The sequence below is a fragment of the Mus musculus genome, chromosome 15, assembly GCF_000001635.26.
Source record: "Mus musculus strain C57BL/6J chromosome 15, GRCm38.p6 C57BL/6J".
NCBI classification, from domain to species: domain Eukaryota; kingdom Metazoa; phylum Chordata; class Mammalia; order Rodentia; family Muridae; genus Mus; species Mus musculus.
In genome coordinates this window covers 16,759,473-16,771,754 of record NC_000081.6, presented here as the reverse complement: position 1 = coordinate 16,771,754, position 12,282 = coordinate 16,759,473, and the positions used below count along the sequence as shown (strand labels likewise).

Here is a 12,282-nt window from a genome sequence, read left to right as displayed (position 1 = left end):
ATATAAGACAAATATAATTTCAACCAAAAAGGGGAAAATAAGAATAGAAATATTTTTTTAAAGAAACTTCGTGTTATAGACACGTAATTTATATTGTTTACCAATTACATTTCAGATTTCTGCAGAGATGAAGCAAAATATTCCTCATTTCTTACTTTTTTTATTGCCATGAAAAGCATTATAACCAAGGAGACGTATAAATGTATTCAAGTTGCTGCTCATCATTCATGGTTAGAGGACATGATTCCCATCATCAGAAGAATGCCATTAGGACTGTATCTTACAGAATGTCTTTTTGTCCACAATCACAAGGCAGAGAGAGATAGCTGTGAATGGCTGGGGTTTCTGAGTTTTGTTTTGTTCTGTTTTGTTTTTTGATTTAAAGCCAGTCTCCAATGACATAATCTCTTTCTATAAGTCCATAACTCCTAATCCTTCTAAAAAAGTTCTACTAACTAGAGCTCAAATATTCATATATATGAAACTTTAAGGGTTATTCTCATTCAAAATACAAGAACATAATGTAGCAATTTGGTGTGTTTTTGAATACTCATATGTATGATGATATATTTCTGACATCTGTAATCTTTCTACAGTTGTCTTATGTTTTTATACATTGTATAGTCATGGGTAAGAGCTGTATTAGATAAGTACCTCACTTAGAGGAACACATTTTATTGGTATATTATACCAAAAATGATAGGAAAGTAATTAAAATTTTGAAAAATTCACGCTTTAAGTGAACTTCTTTCCAAATCATTTTACGTTTTTCACTTGTATAATTTTACTTGTGTTTGTTTTTAAAATTTTTTTTCCTATTTGTTTGTGTCTCCATATTTTAAAATGTTAATATCACATATTGATATGGTTTTCTTTAATGCACATTTCCAGGCTGTTTTTATATTTTAAATATATCTTAACAAAAACAACCAAGTTATGGAAGTCTAACCATCCAGTTCTCTATAAGCAATGTGAGAGTTGTGATCACCAAAATTATTTTTGTAAAATTAGTTTAGATGTTCCTTAGGAACATGGAAATTTAAACACTGAAACTAGATTTTGACTAAAAGTGTTTTCAAATGTCCTTAAAAAGTAATAACAATAATATTATTTACTTAGGAATATCAGAAAATGCATAAAATATGTATGACAGAAGATGAAGTCATTTAACAGCTAGTACCAGAAAATGAGGGAAATCAGCACTATACATGAAAATGAATCTAGATTAAGAGAAGAAATTATTAATTACTTCGGGTAGGCAAAACACCCATTCCTAGCTATTTAAGAACATGAAAAATGTTATTCTTACACAGTTCCTCGAATGACATCCAGAATATCCAAATGTCAAAAAGTAAATTCACACCTCTGCTACAAATGTACCATATTGTGTTCACCAAGCTATTAAAATATTAATTTTGCTTATTATGGTACTATAAGAGGTTAAGGCAAATGGGGCTTAAAGAAAGCCTTGCAGCAGCACATATATTTCAAGATGGAGATATCTATTATAAACTCATAATTTCAGTGAGTGTCAGAGATGAAAGTACACTTGGTGCAGGAACACATGTCTGTCTATGTTCATGTGTCTTCAATGGTTGAAGAATGGTAGCTAGGAGTGCATTACTGGCTTGAAGTCCAATAACAGTTTTGTTATCACAAGTCCATGGAGAATGAATATTCTTCTTATACAATACTTTTGGCCATAATAGAAGATGAGAAGGAGGGCGACTCGGTAGGAGGACCAGCAGTCTCAATTAATCTGGATCCCTGAGATCTCTCAAACTCTGGACAACCGAAGAGCAAACACCAGCAGATATAAGGCCACCAACACACATACAGTAGAGGACTGCCAAGTGTGTGTTCATTCAGAGATGATGCACCTAATCCTCAAGAGACTGAAGGCCACAGGGAGTTTAGAGGTCGGGTAGCATGGGAGGTGGGGACATCCACAGGGAGACAGGGGTGTGGGGAGGGGGTATGGGACAGGTGAGGGGAATAAAATATTGAATGTAATAAAATAAATTTAAAAAAGGATCCTTGACCAAATTAAAAAATAAATAAATAAAATAAAATAAGTCCTGATTTCCACCATATCCATCCCAAAATATAAATGGGTTTGCATGAACCTCGACAGTAATAAAATCAAGGGTTAATAACCTCAAGCTTGACTAGAGAATTTAATGGAGGAAGGTGCTCTTTTAGACAATTGAGTCCCTGAGCAACTGGATGTCCACATACAATCTTTCAATAAACAAACAAACAAACAAACAAATAAACAATCTAGAAGCAGCTCTTACACTCTCCTCATGGGGCTGACCAAAATATACTAAATTAGAAATGTAAAGTTCAAACTCTCATAATTTTTCAAAATTGATGAGGAGACTATCTCAGTGATTTTGATTTGGGCAGTGTTTATAAGGGAAATTACAACAGGCGATATTCACAGGAATGATTGTAAGAAGTAATCTTTTGAAATGCAAAACGCCTCTAAAATAATTACATGATGCTTCAGAAAACTATTGGTAAAAAGTGACTGATCAAAATACTTATATAAAGAACCCAAATCAACAAAATTCAATAATTATAGTGAAATTTGCTTTTCAAAAACAAAAAAAAATGACAAATACAGATATAAAACATTCTTAGTGTTTAATTAGTTTCACATAAAAATAAGCTGCTCACGATAAAAACATAAAACTATAAAATTTCCAGTGCTTGGATGGTGCACAACTGCAGGGATTCTCCTTCACTTCCGTTAACCCACTGCAGAGACGCCATTGCAGTGTCTAAAGGAGGTAAAAATATCATCTATAGCACAGCAATTCTGTTTCTAGTTAGAGACACAGTGGTTGAAAACATTTTCTCCAATAAAACAATCTCTTTTCTTGATGTTTATTCACATTAATAATTTTGAATGGTTATTGATTTTATTCCATATGTATGGTGGTGCATGCATGCCTGAGTGTGGCTGTATTCACCATATGCATGCAGAAGCTCACAGTAGACTAAAGAAGACATTAGATTGTATGGACTGAGAGTTCTAGGCAGTTGTGAATGAACTGACATGGATTTTAGAAAATGAATTTGGAGCTTTGAAGAATAGGGAACACCTTTAAATATGGAGACATCTGTCCAGATCCCAAATGTCTTTCAGAAAATGAACAGATTTATAATTTTCCAAATACACATGGAGTGGATTATAGCCTAATGATAAAAATGAAATTGGGTTTTAAGACTCTGAAACCTTTGAATAAATATAAAGTGAGTGTTCTAAGGACTTGGCTCTATTATGAGAAATCTATGTGTATAATTAATCAAATTCTATGGCGTTCTTAACTAGGTAAATTCATGAAGACTGCAGTAATTTCAAAAGACTGCAGTGGTTCCAGTGAAGGGGAAAAGAGACTCGTGGGTGAATCACGGTACAAGTTCTACTTACTGACACTCTTCAGTAACATAATGCATTGGTAGAGCATAAAGTCTTCACTTTTCAAAACCTATTACGTTTTACATAAGGCATTTCAGGGGTGAAGCTTATTACATTCAAATTAAAAGGAAAAAAATCTTTCAGAGCTGAGGTCTAGAAGTATAACATATAGAGGACTCAGTCTAAAGAAAGAACTGATCTCTGCCCCAAGTGATGAAAGAATCACAGTTATGAGGGCGGAAAGGGAAAAAGAAACTCATGCATTTTTGAAAGTGAGTGTTGCTTCTGACTGTAATTGGAAAATAATTACACACACACTCCGTACTGTACTGAATAAAGACATTCCTAAAGGGGTTGTGCTGACAATATTCATCATGATGATTTTATATCCTAGAATTAAACAGCAAAATAAATTGGTTAAAGATTTTTAGGCTTGTGTTTTCTTTTTAAATTAATTTAATTTTTACACTCCATATTCCATTTTGCAACCCCCCATCCACCCTCCAACTGCTCCCCATCCCACACATCCTTTCCACCCCAGCCTTTCTCCACATGGATGTCCAACTCTCCAGTCTCTTGTGGGTTAGGTGCATCATCTCTGTGTGAACACAGACCCTGAAGTCCTCTACTGTATGTGTGTTGGAGGCCTCCTATCAGCTGGTATATGCTGCCTGTTTGGTGGACCAGCATTTGAGAGATCTCAGGGGACCAGATTAATTGAGACTGCTGGTTGGTTCTCCTACAGGATCACTCTTCTCCTCAGCTTGTTTCTGTCTTCCCTAATTCTAAAACAGCTGCTTCTGTCCTTTGGTTGGGTGCGAATATCTGCATAGGACTCTTTCAGCTGCTTGTTGAGTATTTCAGAGGGCAGTCATGATAGCTCCCTTTTGTGAGCACTCAATAGCCTCAATAATAGTGTCAGGCCTTGAAACTTCCCCTTGAGCTGGATCCCACTTTGGGCCTATTGCTGGACCATCTTTTCCTTAGGTTCCTCTCCATTTCCATCCCTGCAATTCTTTCAGACAGGAACAATTGTGGGTCAGAGATGTGACTGTGGGGTGGCAACTTGATGCCCCATTCTTCACTTGATGCCTTGTCTTCCTGCTGGAGGTGGGCTCTATAGTTCCCTCTCCCTACTGTAGGGCATTTCATCTAAGGTCCCTCCCTCCCTTTATTCCTGAGAATCTCTCACCTCCCAGGTCACTGGTGCATTCTGTAGGGTTCTCCCAACCTCCTGTTCCCTGAGGTTGCCTGTTTCCATTCTTTCTGCTGCCCCTCAGGGCTTCAGTCCTTTTCTCTCACCCAATACCAGATCAGGTTCCCTTCTGATCCCAGTATTTTTTTAATCTTGATGAAACTCATAGATAAAACAGAAATGATAAATCCAAAGTTAACACATGAGGTTCCAAAACAAGTTTTAAATTACTCCCTGCAATAGGAATCATGTAATTAGCCATTTTAAAATGTAGAAATGTGTATATCTGCATATATCTCTTCATAAATATACATATTCTTTGATTTGTCAAAGGGACATCCTAAAGGAATTTCAACAGTTACTAATGAACCAACTTGTATCATGGATTGCATTCAACTAAATATAATTCAATAAAATAAAATGGTATTGTCAGAGAAAAATGACCAGTTCCAGGACCAAATAAGAAAAATACACAGGTTGAGTTTCAATGCTTTGTATTCCCGTATGATAAAACAGTATTTAATACACACACACACACACACACACACACACACACCATGCAAAAACTACTGTGATTCTGTATATAAGTTTATTGATTACTAATTGCCTAAGTAAAACATCTTTTACAACATAAAGAATAGTGTTTTATAATATAACAAGTAACACTATATTTTATACTTATAGATTTTACCATTATAAACATGAGTGATTGATTCAATTAATTATTTTGTAAAGAAATGTCTTCAAAAGTGTATCTGCCAAATAATTTATGTCTATATTTTGCCATTATGAGGAAGAACCTGTCTTCAAGCTTTTTAAAAAATGAGACAGAGTACTTCCCTTCTACAAGAAGTGAAATGAAAATTGTGTGAGAGCCATAATCCTATTCTAGAAAATCACAAACAACACCACAATGAGGCCCTGAGATCAATAGCTGTGATGTTAAAGTATGTACCCTTCAAACAGCGTGAAGAAATGCATTTTTCCCTTTGTAATGTTCCTCACACTAGCTCATACCCAGCACAGTCTTGCTTGCAAGTAACATCACACAAATTGTGATGAAGGAGCATCCACTATCACTATCAGACCAGACCTTCTCAAAACTTCCAAGGTCTTTATTAATAAGGAATGTCCAAGAAACTTTCCTGGCTGAGAAGAACTTTATGAGACATGACTAAAATGTGGTAGCCTGGATAAAATCCTAAAGGAGAAAGTTATACTAAATATTAACCAAGTAAGCACTAATACACAAGGTTCTTGATAGTAGTTTTGTACATTATTTCATTAAGTGTATGGAATGCATTGTTTTATTGCAACAACTAGTAATATGGAGAATAGGTTAAATGTTTTAGAAAACTATGACATAAATTCTCAATTTTAGTAAAATGGAATCTATATTAAAAGTTATCCTAACCTAGGAAATTAAATTGTGTTAAATGTTACAATATAAAATTATGTGCAGACAACGGTTGCACATTATTTTCAGTATTATTATGTGGAAAAGAACTTCTCAATTATGGTGACATTTTAGCAAAATGGTGGGAGAAACTTCAAATGATAGCAGCATTCCCAAGAAGACCAAGCAAACTGTGGTTGAAGATTGGGGAAAGTGAGTCTAGTGGGGGTTGGGAGAGGACTTTGAAGTGAAGCAGATGTAACTAAAAGTAAATGAACATGGATAATACAGTGAAAGCAAATTGTTAAAGGAATCTGGAGTTTTTGAACTCATAGTAAGTTCTCTCTTTCACAATTTTCTTAGTTGCTTTTTCTGTTGATGTAATTAAGTTCACTGACAAAAGCATCTTGGGAATGAAGGTCTTGTTATAGATTATGGTTCATAGTTTAGTCTACCTTGGCTAGAAAAACTATCAGGAACTTGAAACAGCTGGCCACATTGTGCCATAATTGGAAAGCAGAATGTAGTGAATGAACATGCTCAGATTACTTTTTTTCCTTTCACACAGTTCAGTGTCCTGGGCTAATAGATAGATTCACGAGCTGTGCCAGGAACTTCTTACCTCTCTTAACCAAATAGTGGTACCCAGAGTCTAATACAGACTAGATAATATCTCAAGTCATACCCTTCTCCTAGCTTACCTCAAAATTGTCTCCTAGGTGATTCTATACTATGTCCTTGAGAATTAACACTAATCATCTCAATGATAAGCAAAATCAGATGAGGATTTGTCCCATCAATTCGTTTAATAATTACTTATTAAACACAGGAATAATTGAAATCATAATTCAATAATTATATAATACCAGCAGAGTGGAGGTTGAGGAAACAAAGGAATTAACATTCAATTAGAGTTTGTAGAGTTTATAGAGTTTGATTAATGACAAACTATCCCAGATAAAATAGTCACACAATCTAGTTTTTAAAAAGTCAATATCAAGGACAATAGTCAATTTGTTAAGGCGGTAACGGGATGAATATAGTTCCTGACTTAAACCATAACCATATTAATTATTTGAATAATTTAGAGACAAGAATAAAGCCTATGTGGTTTTGCTTCAATGCCATTTATCAATGTACATGAAAATCCCTAAAACTTGGTAGTTTACCAAGTGGTTACTGAAACTTTAGAGATTGTTTTTATTAGATATTTTATTTATTTACATTTCAAATGTTATCCTCTTTCCAGATTTTCCCTCCAGAAGCCCCATATCCGTATCCCATTCCTCTTCCTCATGCTTCTATGAGGGTGCTCCACTCTCCTCTCACCCACTCCTGACTCCCCTGGCATTCCTCTACACTGGGGCATTGAGTCTTCATAGGACAAAGGGCTTCTCCTCCCATTGATGCCCAACAATGCCACCCTATGCTACATATGCACTAGAACCATTAAACACTTTTAAAAATAGGCTTAGCTAAAGCATGTTTATGGACCCTGTAGCACAACATCTATATACTTCTTTGAAATATAAATACTCTTAATTTAAAACCTTTTCACATATTTCACTGGAACATTGTGTCTGCTTTCTCAGAGCATTCCACTAAGATGAGTGGAAAACTGGAAATAATTGGCATCAGTATCAGGGGAAAGAAATTAGACAAGGTGACTGGAATGGTTACTCTAGACCCATCCTGCCTGGTTGCTGTAGCAACCAGAGGCTCTGGTAGCAAGCAGGCCTGGGGTTGGAGATGAGATCCAAAGTAAGAGGGGTAGATGGGAGAAGAAATTTATTAGACACTGATATCAGCATGTCTAGAGTACAAAATAAAAAGAAAAACAAGAATAAAACATAGGAGGAGGTGAGTAACCTATGCTAATCTTTGGAAAACCCCTTTTTAGTAAACCATGGAAGATGGGTAGCTAGGTACTCATTTGCCAAAGGAAAGTGAAATACCTGCTTTGTGGGCATCATCTAGATGTCTAAGGGAATTTACATTTTAACCAAATAATCTGCAGTCATTCTGAAACAAACTGTGCCCCATCTCTGTGCCCCGTCTCTGAAGAAAACATTAGCATTAGAAGTCATTTGCTAAATGATATTTCATCTTCTGAGCAAATGAAAGAGGAACTTACATTTGTGTGTCAAAGTTTTAATCAGCAGAGAAAAGCTATAAATGCATTTTTTTTTCAGCCTGTGGCTTCATTTCAGCTTTCAGTGTCAGAAATGAACATCAGAGTCTGTCAGCTCCAAGTTAATGACTACACCACATGAGTCACTCTCCAGCAACTACTTCTCACTGAACACTCACAAGTTAGAAGATGGCGGATGACACCCACATGCCAAGTGTTAGAATCTTCAGGGAATAGACCAGGAATAGTTGTAGAAGAGCCATCCTATGACGGGTGTGGTGATGGAAAAACACTACTCTGGTTGGCTAAGAACGAAAGAAAATGATAGAGAAAGAAACAGAAGGTTCTTTGGGTTCAGCTACATGAGCTCAGTCCCAATTAGGGAATGATTTTATCCTACTGGGAGCTGAGAGAAACTGCGGAGTTTTGCAGCTCTTGCTTAAGAAAAAGCCTCAGATAAGTTAAGTGAGACAGAGGGAGAGAGGTAGGGGAGTGGGGGAGAGCCTGAAACAACCACAAATGTGGTTGTTTTTGGGCGGGGGAGATAGACAACAAACAAAAAACAGGGCAAGCAGCAACAATAAACTCCAGTGATTTGATTCCAGGGGCACATCCAGCAATGTCAGTTAGTAGATTTATGATAGATACCATACATAAGAGGGTAAAATCCTTTCTGCTCTTGTCTCAATGACTGTGGCAGCAAGAGGCCATTTTACTTATTTTTTTTTATTGTATGTTTGTTATGTATTTATATATGTATGTATTTCTGGGCAATGCTGCCTTGTCTGACACTCATTAAATATGTGCGCCATAATAGCCTCAAACTTAGAGGAAAGCCATTTTCCAGGACTTATACTAACATGATGGTCTTTTTTCCATGCACAGGCCTGTCTGAGAACAGACAGAAAGTCCAAAATGTCTCTCTCTAAATCTTGGCTCGCAGAAGACCTTGCTAGCGAAGATAAGATCTGATTCAGCAGCACTTAATACTTGTATTTTTACATTAAAATATATTTGCTCTTTTAGCTGCAAATAGATTTTTTGAGTATAATATATTATCATTATGGTTTCTCCTTCTGCTCTTCACAGTTCCTTCTGATCTCCTCCCCCATCCAGAGCCACACACTTTCTATCTGCCTTTCCAACACAAACAAGTGTCTAAAGAATAATAACAATATAAGTCAAAGTTGAACCAAAGTAATCAAATTGAGACACGTTCTTTGTGATGGGAGCCGGGCTGAGCCGTAGCAAACAATGAGACTCAAGGAAGCTTCAGGATGAAGAGAAACCCTCAAAAGTAGAGAGCCTTGTTAGTTTCCTCCAATTATTTGTTGTCCTGTCCTCGATCTGTTTGAGGGATTTATTCATACTCTGTTTTAGGGCCTCAGTCTTCACAAAGTTCATTTTAAGTTCTGCCTCATGTGCTTCTGAGTTGTTGGAATACTCAGGGCTTGACGTAGTAGGTTAGTTTAACTCTGGTTTTGACAGGTTGCTGAGAGGGGAGAGAGAGAGAGAGAGAGAGAGAGAGAGAGAGAGAGAGAGAGAGAGAGAGAGAGAGTCAGAGACAGAGCCAAGTCAAGAAGTACAAATTGGAGATCTCCATTTGGCACCTCCCCTTGGAACTTGGAGAACCCTGTAGAAAAGGGGAAAAGAAGAATTGTAGTATCTAGAGGGGTCAAGGGCACCAGAAGGGCATGCCCCACAAACATCAACTAAGTAGATTTCCCAGGAGCTCACAATGACTGACGCAGCAAAGCAGAGCCTGCACGGGTCTGACCTAGGTCCTATGCATATATGTTATGATTGTTAGCATAGAGTTTTTGTTGAATTCCTAAGTCAGTGGATGCATCTCTGACTCTTTTGTCTGCTTTTAGGGACCCCTTTCCTTCTACTGGGTTGCCTTGCCCAGCCCTGATATGCAGGTTTATGCTTAGTTGTATTGCTTTTTTTTTTTTTTTTTTTTTTTTTTTTTTTAATGTTCAGTGATATCCTGGCAGGGAGGGGAAGCTGTTCTTCTTGGAAGGGAAATGGAGGAGTGCTTCAGGGGGAGTAGTACGGTACAACGAGAAGGGACAGAGAGAGAAACAGGAGAAACTGGTAAGATTGGAGGGATGGGGTCAAGACTCACCAATAGAAAGCTCATTGGCATCCAATTCCAGTGTAGCTAGGCTGAAACCTACCTCTAGTTACATATCGAGGCATACACAATGTCCTCATGCTACGAGACAAACATCAAAAACAACCCGGAAAGCTAAATATCACAAACATCCTGCTCCTATTTATTGAACAATACCCATACATATATGGAAAGGATGAAAGGAAACACAGCTTAAGAACAGAGCCTGCACTGTACACTGGCAAGTGGTGGAATATCGAGAGTGTGCAGCTCTTCTCAGGAGAGACACTGAAAAAAATGTCAGCTCCTGCACACACAAAGATGGTCATATAAAGGTCAGAACTGTTACACATGTAAGTTTTTAGACTACTTTATACTGCCCTGCTCACAGTTTCTTGTTTCTTTGGTTAGACCATTTTAGAAAGACTCTATCTAACAAGAGTCACAGGATGGGGTTGGGTTAGGGTTAAGTTGTCTAAAGGTATTTTTTTTCTAATTTTCCTCTTCATTCTACCTGTATATGAAGCTACTGTATCTGTCCTCATCTTATTGTTTCTCTCTTCTATCCATTTGCAGCTTCCACATCTTCATTGTTTTAATGTTAATTGGCTGTCTTACTAATCTAATTTTATCTGCATTTCTCCACTTATCACCTATTAACAGTACCTTAGACTATTAAAAGTATCTTCATACATCAATTACTGTTATTGTTCCTTTATTTCCACAAAAAAATGGTAGAGTTGAATAATTATGTTAATTGGCTATGACTTTATTTCAGTCTGTATGGCATTCTGGGGACACCAGAAAATGGTCAAAGGTATCCAACATTATTTAACAATGAAATCAATGTATACAATTTCCAAAATCTAGGGACAGAAATTGGTCATTTTAATTCAGGAAGCATGCAGAAATGCCAAGTAGAAAAGAGTAGCAAAGAATCTTTGCATACCTGATTACAGGGAAGACACTTAGTAAACACGTACTTGTGTAAGCACCAATGCGTGTAAGCACACACAAAGAGAATGTTGAAATCTAAAGAAAGAAGGATCAGGTGAAATGTAAAGGGAGGCACATTTGCATAATACTATATTTCTCAACATAAACTCTCAAACCAAGTGGGAGGTAACTATGTATTTCAAGCTCTTAAAGAAAGCAAGTGCTAACTCAAAGTTACTAAATCCAGCGAATATTCCTTACATAGGAGAAAGTAAATTTTACAACATGAATAGTAAATTAAAAAAAAGAAAGGCAACTAAGCCAGTACCAAAAAGATTGCTAAAAGAGCACTACATCCTGGAGAAAATGCATAAAAAGAATGATATTATGGGGGTCAGGGGCAGAGACGTGAAAGATCAATGGAATATCCATTCGAGATAAAGTATAAACCCTTATATATACCACAAAATTATGGATCGTGATGTACCACTCAATAACAACATTGAATGTTACAGTATTTTTTCTCTAATCAAACAGAATAGCAGATTGGATTCTAAAAGAGGACCCGCATATTTTACTTTCAACAAATGCCTCTCTCTTTTAAAGACAATCGCTACCTTAATTGGGAAAGCTGAATGAAAAGGCTTGTCATACAGGTACACAAATACAACTAGAAATGAAGCAGGTTTATCTATGAGTTTCTGATAAAGTCGTGTTCAAACCAAAATAGTCAATAGTCATAAAGAAGGTCATTTCCTATTATTTAAGGAAACAAGATGGAAACATGGCAGCTAAATTCTAGACATGTATCTGTTCAACATCATAAAAAAAGAAAAAAACAATTTCCCAAAGTCAAAACTTGATATGAAAATGCAAAATGACTTGAAACCAATGACAATGGACAATTGCAATATATCACTCTCACTTGACTACAGATTAAATACATGTTGACAAAGAAACTTCAGAGTTAAATGACATTCTGGATCTAGTGGACTTTACACCTACAGAATAATCTACCCAAATAATGAAGAATGCTACATGCCTCTGTTTGCAGCTCCCCCATTAAAGATTAACATGATTG

At 36.4% G+C, this 12,282-nt stretch overlaps 1 protein-coding gene across 3 annotated transcripts in view; it reads right to left on the bottom strand.

The window, feature by feature from the left end:
- Cdh9 (cadherin 9) overlaps nt 1-12,282 on the bottom strand; it is a 128,589-nt gene that overhangs the window by 85,384 nt on the left and 30,923 nt on the right. Inside the window, exon 2 of one of the 3 annotated variants that reach the window (XM_011245337.3) lies at nt 11,215-11,297. The exons of the other annotated variants lie outside the window; for them this stretch is intronic. Within the exon in view, the coding sequence (XP_011243639.1) occupies nt 11,215-11,297 (83 nt within the window). The remainder of the gene's footprint in view (nt 1-11,214; nt 11,298-12,282) is intronic. 3 annotated transcript variants of the gene reach the window in all.